General features: G+C 41.4%; 2 protein-coding genes across 4 annotated transcripts in view; one reads left to right on the top strand and one right to left on the bottom strand.

Annotated features, from left to right (window-relative positions):
• The window catches only part of LOC106807513 (rho GTPase-activating protein 32-like), a gene marked incomplete at its 3' end in the record, with an annotated part of 35,145 nt that extends 20,297 nt beyond the window's left edge, over positions 1-14,848 (bottom strand). The window contains exons 1-2 of the mRNA XM_014809858.1: positions 14,766-14,848; positions 10,304-10,333 (exon numbers count right to left, since the gene is read on the bottom strand). Of these exons, the coding sequence (XP_014665344.1) occupies positions 10,304-10,333; positions 14,766-14,845 (110 nt within the window). The remainder of the gene's footprint in view (positions 1-10,303; positions 10,334-14,765) is intronic.
• The window catches only part of LOC106807520 (tuftelin-interacting protein 11-like), a 14,222-nt gene continuing 12,230 nt past the window's right edge, over positions 14,651-16,642 (top strand). Inside the window, exons 1-2 of one of the 3 annotated variants that reach the window (XM_014809874.1) lie at positions 14,651-14,736; positions 15,910-16,119. In XM_014809874.1, coding sequence (XP_014665360.1) covers positions 16,008-16,119 — 112 coding nt within the window. In that variant the 5' untranslated portion in view covers positions 14,651-14,736; positions 15,910-16,007. Of the gene's footprint in view, positions 14,737-14,828; positions 14,849-14,991; positions 15,052-15,909; positions 16,120-16,642 lie in introns of those variants that run through there. The other 2 variants (XM_014809876.1, XM_014809875.1) reach the window with 2 other exon arrangements.

Below are 16,642 nucleotides of genomic sequence, written 5' to 3'. Positions count from 1 at the left end.
CACCACGACACAAAAATATCGCACGAAGACTAATAAAATCACGAAAATTCATTGTTGTGCACAATGACATACATTGTCTACTAGATTGCAAGACCAGTTAAGCCCGGCGCACATTGCCGAACATTTTGCTCAAAAACATTATCGTAGCAATGTTCCATGAAATGTTCGACAATGTGCAGTGAAAAAAGTCGCCGAACATTTGTTCCGAACAATGTATCTGAAGATCAGAAATGTTTGATATCTCGAACATTGTTCGTCGAATGTTCGTCATGTGCGCTGAATGTCGAACAATTCTAGGAACATTTGTAAATTCCTATCACGCCGATTGGCCACACGCCGATCACGTGACTCTTTACAACACAGCTACTAGACGGCACCACGAGGTTGTTCGCTGCAAAATGTTCGGCAATGTGCGCTCAGCAATTGTTCACCCGCACATTGCCAGACAAAAACATTTTTTCGGACGAACATTTGTTCGAGAAAATGTTCGGCAATGTGCGCCAGGCTTTAGTTGCAAATATGATACAGATTTTGGAACACAGAGATACTTCCGAATATATTTGCATATAAAAAGAACTACTTTAGGAAAAACCATCCGTAACATAGAAATGTAAACTTGAATTTGTCTTACTTGACTTTAGATTCGATTCTTCTGGCACAATAACTGGAACCAAGACTAGCAACGGTTTCCCAACCATGTACTAACATAACATAAATGTACACATAACCATGTATGTGCAAAACAGTAAAAAGCACACAAGCATGAGAACTTACTTCTGTGCAGAAACTCAAAATAGGCACAACAGACCACAAGCAGTTTAGCTATGTATGATATTATGGTTATTAGAATACAACAGCTACGATTATATAAGTGCACATTTGGAAGAATGTTCTCGGAATGATTACCATGGCATAAAAATGTGTGACTCAGGTTTCCTGGTTGGTTTCAGGTTTCATTTTGCATCCAGTTTTTAGATTTCACATATACAGAAAATATATGATACTCGATATAAAAATCTAGCACTATCTAACCTTTGTCAATCTTTTGAGAAAACCAAAAAACGCGTTTTAGGTCTAAACAAACCATGGGGATTCGGTGCTATGTATACTAACCACAGTAATGCAACCAAATGCAAATGCAAATTATGCAAACCCAACCATACATTCTAAGAACTAGAATTTACCAGGCTTTGTACTATTTATTTACCATGCAACATCTGTGTTCTTCAAATTTCAGAATAACACAACTTTATAGATAAAAGAAATACAACATGGTGACAACAGCAAAATCTATACCCCTCACTAGCATGCAGTGTGGGATAACAAACCTCAACTCAAATGAAATCGTGTATTCTCCATGTAAGAAGTGTTTGTCATTATTTATAAAACATACTGTGCAAGAGCTATTATATATATATATAATATCTAGTATATATAATACTAATATATATATATATGTACATTATATATATATATCAAGGCAGACGATAATTCAGATTTTTTTTGGCCACCGGCCCAGAGGCTGGGTAACAGCAATTTTTTAACTCACGCCTCACCGATAATTTATCCAGCTGCACACAATTTTTTGACAGCAGCCCTGCACAAACAGCCTCAATGTCATGTTTCACGCTGCATTCTGCAGAAATTTCCAAATTTGTAAAATGTTGATGAAATTATGGCATGACTATGCCTGTCGATAAAACAGTAATACTAGCTATTTGTTGCAATGGTATAAACAAAAATCGTAGGTACTCGCTAACATCTTGAAACCACCGGTTCGAGGCCGGTTTTTTGTCAATGTCACCGCCCTCCAAATAAATTTGGCGGCATAGCTGCGCGGTGAGCCGGTGCTAAATTCGGCTATTACGGTGTACTAAATATATATATTAGTTAATGACAAAAGTTGCTATAATCGGTGTGTGCGCATCGTATGCGTGCACGCCACTACATGTGCGTGTTTCTGCGTTGCATACGATACTTATTATGCAAGAGTGTATCAATAGGATGAGACAAACTAAAACCGGCGAAAATTGCAACATTTAGTAGGCCTATAGTCTTACCTATGATTTAATTGTCGCTTTACCCTGCGATAAACTTTGAGGCTCAAGTCTTGCTCTCTAATCATTAAAACTTTATTCGTGGTCTAATCGTTGGTGCTCACAAAAATGACAAATCGGCGAGATTATCGGTCCACAACGTACATGTGGTTCTTTGCGAAAGTTGTACCGTGAAGTCAACCAAGCTGTGAACGCGAGAACATAAGCAGATGCTTTTGACAAGCCCTCTATCAGCTTAGCAATCGCAAGACATAGCAAACCAACTAGCGAGGTTTGCTTAGGGATTTCGGAAAGTTTTTACAGACACGACTTTTTTTTGTGTTGTTATTGATAACTATTTTACATTGAGAAATAAAAACTGTTCACATGTTTCTACGTATTTTATCCATTTTAATTTTTTCTTAACAATATTGTTCATAACATGTAATTACTGGTCATTCGACCAATGGCTATAATAACAACAAGGCGTGTATTAACTCTGTCGCGAATCGCTAGCAAACGCTCGCTAAGTTGTTTTGCTATGTATTGCATTGCTAAGCGATATGAGGGCTATTCAAAGCATTGCCCTTAGTTCGGTTCAGGCAGTTGTTGACTTCACGGTATAACTTTCTAAAACGCACAATTGTACGTTTGGAAAGCGGGCGGATATCCCCCATTTGTCATCTTTTGTGAGGACCCAAAAAACGATTAGACACGGATAAGCTTATGCCTTAAAAGGCAAGACTTGAGCTCAAGTTTATGCGGAGGTAAACACAGATAAATCATAGGTAGACTTAAGGCTAATAAATGTTGAAATTTGCGCGGTTTTAGTGTGTTCACTCCTATTGATACACTTCCTGATTATATCAAGAGCAGCATGATAGAGCTAGCATATAGAGCAGCATCTCTATGAACGTGCTCTTTCATATATATACGTTATGCTCAATTTGTTTATCGCCTGATTTCCACATGAACCCATAATCATATGGCCATAGTAAAAGACATGAGAATGCATTTCTGGTTACATACACACTGCGGCTAGTCCTCAATGGCCAAGCTAAGCTGAAGGCAGTTGGAATGGGAGGCCTGCATGAAAAAGAAATTGAAAGCTTATTTTAAAATTTAAATTTTAAATGAAAATGGTGGCGCATATTGGCAATGTACCATGGGTATATAACTTCGGCCTGTCAGCAAGCATTCTTGCTGCCACTTTTAACCCTACGACGCATTTTTCTAACTATGACGCATAATGAACTGAAGACCGAACACTGTAAGCAGTACTCAACACTGGACATGCGTTCAACTTCAAGTAAAGTCAAATCTATGACAGTTAAACCAGACACTGGACAGCTGCTCATCATAAAATGAGTAAAACCGTAACATTTTTATGCTCCTATAGTAAGTTTAAACAATAGGGTAGAGTTAAAAGGTTTTTAGGTCTTATCTGGTTAACCACGCGACCTATCTGACCTAAAAAGTAAGCAAAAGCCAACTATTTCATAAACCTGGTCGCTGGCTATATTCTCGTAGGCAACTTCAGGTGGCTTTATCTTAGAATTTCATATCTAACTAGAAAGGCAGTTGCCGCCAACATACGAAGTTTGTCGCCGCAAGGTCAAAATTAGGGGCAGAGTGTTATAGAGCGGAAGGGAAATATGATGACAGGTCAAAGTAAGGCGAGGTCAAAATAAGAAGGTCGTAGTGACGGCTGGTTTTGGTAACGTGACAGCACACTTTCCCCAAAGATGTGTAAGTATACCCAAGGTTTGGTAACCGCTAGGCTCAAATTAGGGGGCCGAGTATACCGAAGCCGTATGACAGGATTGTTCTAGAACTGCAATGTAATCAAAACAAATTGTTTTAAAAATGTTTGTTACAAACAGGTTTACAACGGCTAGATTGTTCTACAATGCTATCAATGCATCTTCATTATCATATTACGAGCAGCAGTGAACTAAGCCTGTTCACGCAAAGCTAGAAAGGGCAAGTTGTCGCCAAACGTAGCATGTATCCCACGTATCATAGTATGAATGAAAATATCTGCCTGTAAGAATGTTAGAAGGTAGGTGCAAGTTAAATAAGTCCAGAAAGACAAAGGTTTGTTTATACAACTCATCTGGCCTGAGATGTGCAAGTATGTTAAACATTGGTTGCCTAATGGGTTTAGTACGCGACCCACAACCTTCCCTCGGCCCAAGATTTGTAAAGTATATACGAAGTTTGCTCTCCGCTAGGTCAAGTTAGGGGACCGAGTTATAGAGCGGAAGGAAATCAGTGATGAAGGTCAAGGTAGAAGGTTCAACTAAAGGTCGCAGTGACCTGGTTTTGGTACGCTGCTCACCTTCTCCCCAAGATGTGTAAGTATACCAAGTTTGGTAGCGCTAGGTCAATTAGGGGCCGAGTTAGAGAGCGGAAGGGAAATATGCTCAAGGTTAAGCTAAAGGTCAAATAAAGGTCGCAGTGACCTGGTTTTGGTACGCTGCTCACCTTCTCCCCAAGATGTGTAAGTATACCAAGTTTGGTAGCGCTAGGTCAATTAGGGGCCGAGTTATAGAGCAGAAGGGAAATTCTCTGCGGCGGACCGAGCGGCGGAGGCGGCAACTGGGGGGACATGAAACCATAGTATCCCCGCCGACTTCTTCGCAGGGGATACAATTAACCTCCCATTTAGGAAATCATCAACGATTTTAACCTTAACCTTTTGTCCTGTCAGGGCAACACATCGTACGTCCATCGTCCACATAGTCAGTACCACCATAATAAAATACTAATGCAAAAGTTCATATTAGGCGAAAATGGCAGTTAACTACATTTTACATTAGAAGCTCTTGTATTACTATATATGTATATCAGGGGTAAAATTAAACAAATTCAAGAGAGCGTACACGAACATTATACGTTGAAGCTCAATGAGTTAGTACAGACAAAACAGACAATATAAAGCAGTATCCACAGTTTTTTTTATAAGTCAGTAATCATTGTCCCCTTAACAAAAGAAATTATTCAACTCATAATATTGCTAGTGGTTACATATATACACTCATTACACTGACATGCTCATTGCCCTGTAAATACAGAATTCAAGCAACAACGAGTACTACAAAAAAACACCGCCTCATTTGTAATTGTTACTATACTATATTATTAGCTGATCATTTGCTTTCTGGCTACAAGCTGAGAATGGAGGGAATAGAGCGAATGTCTACCGATCTTATCCTGGTGATTTATTCTGTCTAAACAATACTTTACCAGGAGTATTACTCTCAATATTGCTGCTTCAATTGTTATGAATTGACATATTTTTACTCAATTGAAATAGTTCATTCAATGTATCCATGTTAGTGATCACGGCTATTACTCCCACAGGATACAACATAATTAATCTGAATGTATGTTTCAATTAAAAGATGCGCATTTTGTGGGGCACTTTCTAGATATTAACTAATTATATATGATTGTTACATAAATTATGTATATGATAATTGCAAATGGAAAACGATCGCTCCAATGAATAAGACACCTTGGGTGTTGGGAGTTCTCTTAAGCAAATCAAATGCAAGATATCACCACATCAATATACCAAGTACAAGGTATTATATCAAGAGCACATGATAGAGCTAGCATATAGAGCAGCATCTCTATGACGTGCTCTTCATTATATATACCTTATGCTCAATTGTTTATGCCTGATTTCCACCTGACCCATATCATATGGCCATATAAAAGACATGAGATATGCATTTCTGGTTACATACACACTGGGCTAGTCTCTGGCCAGCTAGCTGAGCAGTTGGATGGGAGCTGCATGAAAAAGAAATAACTTAATTTTAAATTTAAATTTTAAATAAAATGTGGCCTATTGCATGTACCATGGGTATAAACTTCCCTGTCACAGCATTTTGCTCACTTTTAACCCTACGACCATTTTTCTAAACTATGACCATATGAACTGAAGACGAACACTGTAACAGTACTAACACTGGACATCGTTCACTTCAAGTTAAAGTCAAATCTTGACAGTTAAACAGACACTGGACAGCTGCTCATCATAAATCAGTAAACCGTACATTTTATGCTCCCTATAGTAAGTTAAACAATAGGGTAGAGTTAAAAGGTTTTTAGGTCTTACTGGTTACAGCGACCTATGACCTAAAAAGTAAGCAAAAGCCACTCTTTCATAACTGTCCTCTATATTCCTCGTAGCAACTTCAGGTGCTTATCTTAGAATTCATATCTAACTAGAAAGGGCAGTTGCCGCCAACTACGAAGTTTGGTCGCGCTAGGTCAATTAGGGGCAGAGTTATAGAGCGGAAGGGAAATATGATGAAGGTCAAAGTAAAGGTCAAATAAAGGTCGTAGTGACCTGGTTTTGGTACGTGACACACCTTTCCCCAAGATGTGTAAGTATACCAAGTTTGGTAGCGCTAGGTCAATTAGGGGCCGAGTTATAGAGCGTATGACAGGATTGTAGACTGCAATTATCAAAAAAATTGTTTAATGTTTTTACAAAACAGGTTTACAGGGCTAGATTGTTCTAAATGCTTCAAATGCATCTTCATTATCATATACGACAGCAGTGACTAAGCCTGTTACCAAACTAGAAAGGGCAGTTGTCGCCAACTACATGTATCCCACGTGATCTAGTATGAATGAAATATCTCTGTAAGAATGTAGAAGGTAGGTCAAGTTAAATAAGTCACAAAGACAAAGGTTTGTTATACAACTCATCTAGCCTGAGATTTTGCAAGTCATGTTTAAAAATTTTTTGCGCTCTGAGTGTGGTTTTAGTACGCGTAGCACACCTTCTCTCCCGCTAATAATCTCTGCTAAAGTATGACGAAGAGTGTTTTGCGCGTCGGCCTGAGGTCGAGATTACTGGAGCGGTAACAGTTATAGCAGCGGAAGGAAATAGTGGATGGGAGGGTCAGCGTTAAAGTAACTAAGGTCGCGAGTGGAGTCCTGGTTGTTTGTTGCGTACGGGTCTGCTCACCTTTTCCCCAAGATGTGGAAGGTAGTCACCCGAAGTTGTTAGCCGTAGGTCAATTATTGTCCATGTTGTTAGAGGAGCGGAAGGGAAATATTTATTCAAGGTCAAGGTAAGGTCAAATAAAGGGTCGCCCAGTGACCTGGGGTATTCTTCACCGTGTCTCCCCAAGATGTGCTAAGTATACGTCAAGTTTGGTAGCGCGTGTGTGTGTGTATGGGTCAATTAGGGGCCCTGAGTTATAGAGCAGAAGGTGAGGGAAATCTACTCTTCTTTGTTTTGGTTGTTTTTTTTTACGGCGGATAGTGGATACGGGTCGGCTGGTCGAGTTAATCCGAGCTGGCGGTTACGCTCTCGCGGGCAACTGGGGGGGACATGAGAACCAATAGTATCCCCGCCGTACTTCGCTTACGAGTCTATGGGATTTCTCTATGTTGTAACCTGCATCGGTGTGTGGAATTAGCGAATATCCGGAATTATCAGGACCACCATCTTTGAACCCGTAACCTTTTTTCGTGTCGAGCGCCAGGGGGGCGAATTCACATCGTTACTTCCCATTTGGTCCAGCATAGTGTCGAGTACCACCAGTAAAAATAATACGTAAGTTGCGCAAAAAGGTCATATTGTAGGCGGGAAAATGGGCAATACTACACTAATTTCACACCTTTAGAAGCTCTCTGTATTACGCTATATAGTCATTATTCAGGGGTGGAGTAGAAATGCCTAAAACAAGATTCAGAAGCCGTCACGTATGTCCTACGAAAACATAGTATCCGTTAAAGCTCATATGGATGTTAGTACAGATCAGACCGGAGAAACCAGACGATATAAACGCGACGGGTTCCATCATGTCTGACTCTTCTTTTGAGCCTGCAGAATGCATGTGTCGGCTTAACAAAGAGAGATTGAATTCACTATAGATACATGCTAGTGGCTAGGTTAATATAACACTCGATTATCACTAGAAGCAGGGCTGATCAGCTCATTGACCCTGCTAAATACAGAATTCGATAGTGCATATCAGACTGAGTTGATACTAAAAACCACCGCCCTCATTTGTAATTTTACGTTATACTATATTGATTAGCTGATCATTTGCTTTTCTGGCTACAAGCTGGAGAGATTGGAGGGGTAAAGAGGAGCGGAATGAATTTACCGATCTTTCCTGGTGTTAATTCTGTCTAAACAATACCTTTACCTGAGGGAGGTATTCACTCTCCAATATTGCGTTGGCTTCAGAGGTTGTTATATATTGTAGCATCTATTTTACCTTCAATTGAAATAGTCGATTCGAATGTATCCATGGTTATGTGATGCATTCAACGGCTAAGTACCTCCCACAAGATACAACCATAATATAATCTTGGAATGTATGTCTTCAAATTAAAAGAAAATCACCTGCCGCGGCATTTTTGGTGGGGCACGTGTTGCAGATTATAGTGTAGACCTTCAAATCCACTATCAATACATGAGTTACATAAATTAGACTGGATAATGGTAGAAAGTGTGCAAATGGAAAGACGGGGATCGCTCCGAATGGAACTTAGCAACAACCGTTGGGTGTTGTTGGGAGGTCCCGTTAAGGAGCAAAATCAAATGCAAGATGAACTACTCACATCAAACTTATACCAAGTACAACGGCAGTCCAGAAATGAATGCGTTAGTCCGGGTTTGTCCGAGCACCACCCCAAGAATTTGGACCGCCGGCACGAATTAGCCGACTAACCCAGTACTGAGGATCATTGTTCGGTAGGACGATCACCATAGAACAAGTAGGCGCTGAGAAACTAGACGCCACTTTAGCTTCCCTTCACGAATTTTCCTTCTCAGGGTTCTGCACGAATGGCAGCCACTTATAGGTCCTTGGGCCGGCGCTCGCCTATTAATCCCTTTAATGGTGTGGGCGAAAGCGGCCGCATACAGCTGCTTTTTCGAACACTGGTATATGTCAGGATTTCTGATATTATGAGAGGAGTCACGACTCGATTTGGAAACCAGCAGAACCAGCAAGTTACCCCTGACATTTTGCGCGTATTTTTATGTCCATTATGTATTTTTGGACATTTTCCGATTGGCTTTGCCAGCCATTGGCAAAAACAGAACAACAGTGGATTTCATGTTGCATCCGAAAGTTTAAAAAACGAGAATTGCTTGTTGTAGTCAGAATGAAGGCGTGTACATTACTCAAAGTGCCGCAAATGACCATTCTCTAGCGATCTACAGTTTCAAATTTTCTGGGGAGGACCCCCATACCCCCTGCTTGTTTTTCACCCCTCCTTGCGGAAGTTTCCTAGATCCGCCAGCTGAACACTAGATGTACCCAATCTTAGGAGCATGAGAACAATGAACAAAATGCTTGCCTTTTTGCAATGGCACCAAACAGAATGATTGCAGAGGAAGTGAGGAGCCGTGCTTGCAGCAGGGGTGTGTGAGAAGGAGGCGCGAGAAGCCATTATAAATATTCCACAGTCATTCCACATTGCGCCCAGTTCGCTCGTTTTTGCCCCACCTGTTAAAAGATCCTGGCATACACCAGTGTTTTGGGTTTTCTACGCATATTTTATTGATGGAAAATGGAGATTTGGGGATATTTTTTTGGGACAAGGCCAGAAAATTGTGCCGCGGACAACCCGATTTGATGCTGTTGTCGCGCCAGGACAACCACATTTTTTCCCTTATTTCGAGCACTGCAAGGTGTTCCTCACTTTTAATTACACAGCCAAAGATGAATGATTTTATGTCCGTAAAGTTTTATTAAATATGGGTAATCTAAAAATTGTACTAATGTAATAACATATAATAAAGCATACAGCAATTAAAGTAGGCCCTACTATATTTTTAAGCAGTTTGATTTTAAAAACAACCAATACCACAGCTCCTTTAAACCTATAGCAGTATTTCCCCTGCATTGACACGAGCGAGGCGGGCTGCCTCACTCAAATTCTCAGCCACCACACAAAAATTTGTCCAAAACACTGTCTCGCTGACGAAAATCACTTTTCTTCCATAGAACAGTGCTTTTAATGCACCAAAATAGCTTAGAATGTAGTATCAATGTACCAAATTGGACCTTCTTTTTCAAAGATTTTGAGAAATTTTGACCCCCAGACCTTTAGATGGGTAACAAAAATTTACCACCTCACAGACCTTTTTGGCCAGGGGAAACATTCCCAATAGCATGTTTGTTTAAAATGCAATCATCATTAGTCACGTCAGAATTTTGCAAAGTAATTGTTCATTGTGTAACAATCCCGTAGATCTTACCATTATCATAATGACTTACCTAGGGCCGCTAGCTGGGCTTTGCTCAGACCTTCAAAACACATAAATGAAAAATTAGAAAAACATTATATGCTACAAAGCACAATAATAGCAGAGATTTATGATAAAATCAACATATCAGGGCACATTAATTGAATGTCATTACTTGTACTTCAGCTAATATCTGTCAAGATGGCTAGATATTTGTTGAAAAAAAGCAGGTATTACCAAGCTATCAGGATAGAAGAATTAGGATGAATTATCCTCTACTAGGATGAATTATTGCATGAAAACAAAGTTCTGAAACGGTGATAAAGTCTTCGGAAAGCGATATTGACAAACAGATATTTTGACAACAGTACTTGATATTTTGGGTCGGATATACCCCCCAGTCAACGCCCCATCAGTGCCTACTCGATCACCTATCCAATGCCCACAACAAAAATTGCAACAATTTGTTACTAAGGGCTGAGCTGCAGCGATAAATCCCACACACGCCTCAGATTAGCAAAATGCGGAGTTATAACGTGCTCCGATTGCGGACCTAGGTAATAGCTATACGACACTTATATTCAGCTACTAGCTACAATTCGGTGGAAATGAGGTTTTTGGTGTCCTATCGGCTTTAATGCCTTGTCACTTCAGCAGAAAATTAAGTTTGCCGGAGGTCAACAAGCAACATAGTTTATTAGGTGTGGTTGTGTGAGGATCTAACCACACTACCCCAAGTCCAAAGTATTGCGGACACTTTCCTACGTTCCATTTGCCATTGCAGGGGATTCCTTGCATAGCGGACCATCCATACATTCACGATTACTGCGGCGGGCTATAAAACGGGGGTCATGTGGTAGGCAATTAATGGCCTCTTATATCCGAAGCTGAATATGTCTCAAGCTACTTATCAGCCTACTAAAATTTAACTGCTAAGCTAATCGTTGAAGATGGTCTGCTTGGGTATTTCTTGTGAACGAACATTCGATTTACGCAACTTCAAAGGCCATTTTTGGTGGCGCTGGCAGCAGCGCCAGTCAGCGGTGTGGTCCTAGGCATTCGTAATAGTAGTTCTATAAGGCCCTGCCGGCAACTGTACGCGTGCCTATAGTAGCTAGAGCTGACATTGACCATCCTTCTAAAAGTTCTAATAGCCAGCAAGGAGCTAATATAACAGGAGAGAAGCGGATTGGCTGTGGCGCTTTTCGGCCTCAAGGACCCATCTATGGAAACATAATCAAGCTGAAACGGCTGTGCAGAGCGACACCGAGACAATAGAAACACTAATCTGTTCTAGGGTCTCTGCCTGAACCCAAAATTTGCGCCGATAGGCGGCGCTTCTCTCCTTGTTTAGTTGTTATATTTAGCTCCTTGCTATGCACAACATCATACATGATGTATCATTGTATGCCTTTTGAAATTTCGGATCAAGGATAGTTTTGGACCCTGCAAATGTGTTTTCTCATATATGCTAAACTAATCCTGGGTGCTAAACTAGGCTTGGGCCGAAAAATCTGGGCAGAACACTGCAGAATGCGAGTCCCTACAATTCGTGTTGCTATGCATATTTTGTCTAGCACTTCGTTCATAATCATGATATTAAGCCGAAGTACAGAAAGCGTACGTAGGGATAGAAGAAGATGACTTTATCAATCGACTGTCACATGTAGAGAGACCAGTGATGATAAAGTAATAGTACGCACATGTATAGTTTTCATCCTGTTTTCATCAATGAAAGCTTTACTTTTTATAAACTTAAACGTATAATCTTTGTGAGATTCGTGTAATAATAGCAAATACATGTAGGTGGTCACGTGACAGGATGCTGTAAATGGACGTTCCCGTTATTTCATTATCGTATCCCTTGCACTCAGCGGCTGCCAAATTGTTGATTGGCTAGCTGGCTAGACAAACAAGCTGGCTCGATAAACAGATAGATAGAAAGAAAGATAGATAGATAGATAGATAGATAGATAGAGGGAGAGAGATATAGATAGATAGATAAATAGATAGATAGATCGATAGATAGAATAGAGAAATAGATATGATAATAGATAGATTAGATAAATAGATGAGATAGATATGATAGATAGAATAGATAGATAGATAGATAGAGTAGATAGATAGATAGATTAGATAGATAGATAGATAGATAGATCAGATATGATAGATGTATGGATATATAATATATACATATCGGTTTATGCTATACTGACTCATTGGGGTTTTACAATCCACATCAGCTTAGAACACACTCCAGGAATCGCTGGCTCGGTCGCGAAAATGTGTGTGTGTGTGTGTATAGGCTATATTATATATGGCTAGGACTAAATACCCCGCCGGACAATCACCCGCCGCGCAATTACCCTCGACAATTACCCCCATGGCATTTACTCCGGACAATTAGCCCCGGACGATTTACCCCCGGCGCACTATTACTCCCCGGGCAATTTACCCCGCGACATTAACCCGCGGACATTACCCCGCGACAATTTAGCCCCCGGACAATTACTCGCCGGACATTTACCCCCGCGACATTTACCCCGAACAATACCCCCCTGACATTTATCCGCCCCGAATCGAATTACCGCACCGGACATTTACCCCCGACAATTACCCCTTGCACAATTACCCCCGCGACAATTTACCCCACCGCCGACAATTACCCGCGGACATTTACCTCCGCGGACAATTAGCCTCGACATTTATCCCCCGACAATTACCCCCCGGACAATTACCCCCCAGACAATTACCCCCGACAATTACCCCTGCCATTTACCCATGCCATTCACCCCCCGCGAGCAATCACTCCCGGACATTTACCCCTGACAATTCCCCCCAGGCATTTACCCGGACAAATTACCGTGGATATTACCGCCCGGTACAATTACCCCCCGCGGATCAAATTACCCCTTGCATGCATTTACCGCCCATGCCATTTCACCCTTCAGACAATCACCCCGCCGGACATTTACCCCTTGGACATTACCTTGCGGACGTTTACATCTCGGACACTCACTTGATTAATTCAATATATCTATTATTCATTGTTGACAGCATGATAACGGAGGACGTCGAGGAGGCGGGAAGGTGAGTGGAGGAGGAGGAGGGGAGAGCGTGATGAGAGTGGTGGAGGAGGAGGAGGGGGAGAAGGCAGAGGAGCGAGGAGGAGGAAGGGAGAGGGGAGGATGAGAAGGAGAGGAGGAAGAAGAGAAGGAGGAGAGGTAGCGGAGGGCCAGGTGGTGGAGGAGGGGAGAAGGTGGTGGCAGGAGGAGCCAGGAAGAGGAGGAGATGAGGTGGAGGAAGGAGGAAGGAGAGAGGAGAGGTGGAGGAGGAGGGACGGAGGAGAGTGGAGGAGACGGAAAGGAGGTGGAGGAGCGGGGGGGCGAGAACCAGTCGGGGAAGAGGTGGCGTAGATAATGTGTGTGTGTGTGTTGTGTGTGTGTGTGTGTGTAGTGTGTGTGTGTGTGGTTGGTGCGGTGTGTTGTGTGTGTGCCAGTGTGCGCGCGCGGGCGCGGCGCCGCGTGTGTGTGTGTGTGTGTGCGTGTGCGTGTGCGCGTGGCGGCGTGCGTGCGTGCGTGCGTGGTCGTGGTGTTTGGTGTGTGTGTGTGTGTGGTGTGTGTGTGTGTGTGTGTGTGTGTGTGTGTGTGTGTGTGTGTGTGTGTGCACGCGCCCGCGTGTGTGCGGTGAAGGTTTTTAGGTAGATTAGCTTTCGGTATGGCAGCGCAATTGCTTACAGGACATGGTGAGCCAAATCTGTTAGCTCTCACTATATGACGTTAGCACGGCTGTTGTTGAGAGTTGGCACGATGTTGTGAGTATCGAGCTATCAGAAATTTATGCTTGGCTGGCGTTGTTGAAGTGTGTTTACCGTGTACCTTCACTCAAGATTCAAGATTAGAGGTGGTCAACATTATACGTGGGCAAGTCAGTATTCTTGACTTTTAGCGAGAGAAAGTGCGAAGCAGTTGCGGTTAGCCGACGGCTGGTTAAGACACAGGCTAAAGCTAGTTTTTAATATTTAATATATTTTTACATTAGCTCATTCTTTTTTTCAGGCACCGTTTTAAACAAGTGGTAATTATATGTTCCGTTAGCGGAATATACTGGCACGTCTTTAGGAGGACCCTGACTTGCTATTTCACATCTCTCTCTCCCTCTGAGCTCTCTCTCTCTTATTGTTATTGTTATATAGAAATCAGAAGATATCCCTGATATTACCTACATAAGGCCATTCAAGTAAAATTAGTAGTGACTTAAATATGAATTTTATATAGGCCTATTATTATTGTTGTATTACTCGCGCATTTGTCCAAATGGACCTCGTTCCGTCGTACGGTCCGTTTCGGTCTCAATTTTTTCGGTTCGTTCCCGTGATTACATGTAGCGGGCGCAAATGGCTGACCACAACTACAACTGTTCACATGTCTTACTACTACTACTAGGTCTTACATGTTACATTAGGTACGTACTGCTCAATAATTTATATTCACCGTGTCTGCGTGCAGTCTGTGTATTCTTTTATCGTCGGTTTGTGAACAGCTAGCTCGTGCTGACTGATGACTGAATACATTTTGTGCGTAGTTGTTGTTATCCATACAATACCATGTAGTATGATGTACGCTGTAGTCATAGTTCAATAGTTGCAACTTACTGTCATGGTCACATAGAAATTAGAAGAATTTGTATTCTACATCTGATAGTGATATTATTCCTATGGCACCACGTACGGCCGCCCGGTACTACCAGAGATATAGAATACAGACTACTATAAATATGGTACTAGTACTACTACTATTACTGAGTATTACTATTAGTAATATCCTGGTACTACTATTATATTAGTATTACTAAGTATCGCTCATAGGGTCTAGCTATGTCCCCCAGGGTACCGCCGGAACGTACCCTGGTCACTATTTGATATGGTTAGGGTTAGGGTTAAAGTTAGGGTTAGGGTTAAAGTTAGGGTTAGGGTTAGGGAGTAAGCGTAGACGACACATAGACCGGGGGACATAGACCCTCTCAGCCTAAGTATCTACTCTCTATCTTGTAAGTCTTCGAATATAAGTCCCTTCCAAGTATCTAAGTCACCAAGTTCTAAGTCCCTAAGTCCCCAAGTCCCTAAGTCCCTTTCAAGTCCCTTGGAATATAAAGACTCATTTTGGTTCAAGGATGGAGAGCATATGGCCAGATTTAGCTCCAAGAAACTGTCTTTGCTAGGGTTAGGAGACTTGACGTTATGCGTTATGAGTGTGTAGGCTATATTGACGTTAGTCACACAGCCTGGTCGGGTTAAGCCAGATTGTGACCTATGTCATTTTTGTCAATGTGGGGGTAGGCCCTTTAAAATCGACAGGGGTGTTGTTTATTTATTTTGACCAAGAACTGCTGAAGATCGTATGTCTAAACATTAATCGCGCACAGCCTTGGTTTCGCAGGTTCACTTGCGCACAGTGTTAGCCTTGCACTACCTTCTCTATCTCTACTCATTCTCTGCTCATCTCTGCTCATCTCTTCTCCAGATCTCTGCTCTTCTCCATCTCTGCAACATTGCTCTTGTTTGAGACAATGCAGTAAAATTGTATATATAAAGTTGTATATTTTACTGATAGTTATTGGTTAATTCGAATTTTTTAGAAAGTTACACACCCTGAAGTGCAAGAAGGATCCTTATTAGAAATCAGTACACACTGAACAAGAGGAGGTCTTTGTGCAAAGATAGCAACTTCGACAAAATGGCAGAAGAAGACGTGGTTGAGAGCTTTGAAATTAATGACTACGATCTCGAAAATGAGTTCAACCCTGACCGGCCTCAATTTCGCATGTCTAAGGAGCAACAAACATATGGTAAGTATCCAAAACCTTGCTAGTATTTTATAAAAATTTCGTTAATGTCTATACATCAATATCATCATCTGTGAATAGAGTATTCGCTATTTATATATCTATGTATATATATATATATATACAGGGGTAGAAATTAACTTCCAACGGACTCCCTACCCTCAAAAAGAGAGAGTCCGCAGCAAAATGAGGTTCAAAATTAAAGATATTAACAATAACGCATGTGCTTATTTTTAAGATTCATGCAGTTGCACGTCTGCCAAATTTTCTTTGGACATTAGCTGAAAAAATACAGTAATTCAGCGAGGCCGTGCTCCGGAACGAACTAGTTAGTAATAGTATGGCAGAATTTGCAGGGAGTCACTCTTGCATATGTCAAATCAGTGAGTCCGAAAGTAAATCAGGGAGTATTTGACTCTGGACTCCCGTTAATTTCGCACCCTGCTACATAGTTTTTTTTTTATACAAATTATTTTTATGGTATTTATAGTGATATTGAAACAAATCTTAATAGCTTGACAGGTAG

The sequence above is a fragment of the Priapulus caudatus genome, unplaced genomic scaffold (genome assembly GCF_000485595.1).
Source record: "Priapulus caudatus unplaced genomic scaffold, Priapulus_caudatus-5.0.1 Scaffold220, whole genome shotgun sequence".
Lineage (NCBI taxonomy): Eukaryota > Metazoa > Priapulida > Priapulimorpha > Priapulimorphida > Priapulidae > Priapulus > Priapulus caudatus.
This window is presented reverse-complemented; position numbering and strand designations above follow the sequence as displayed.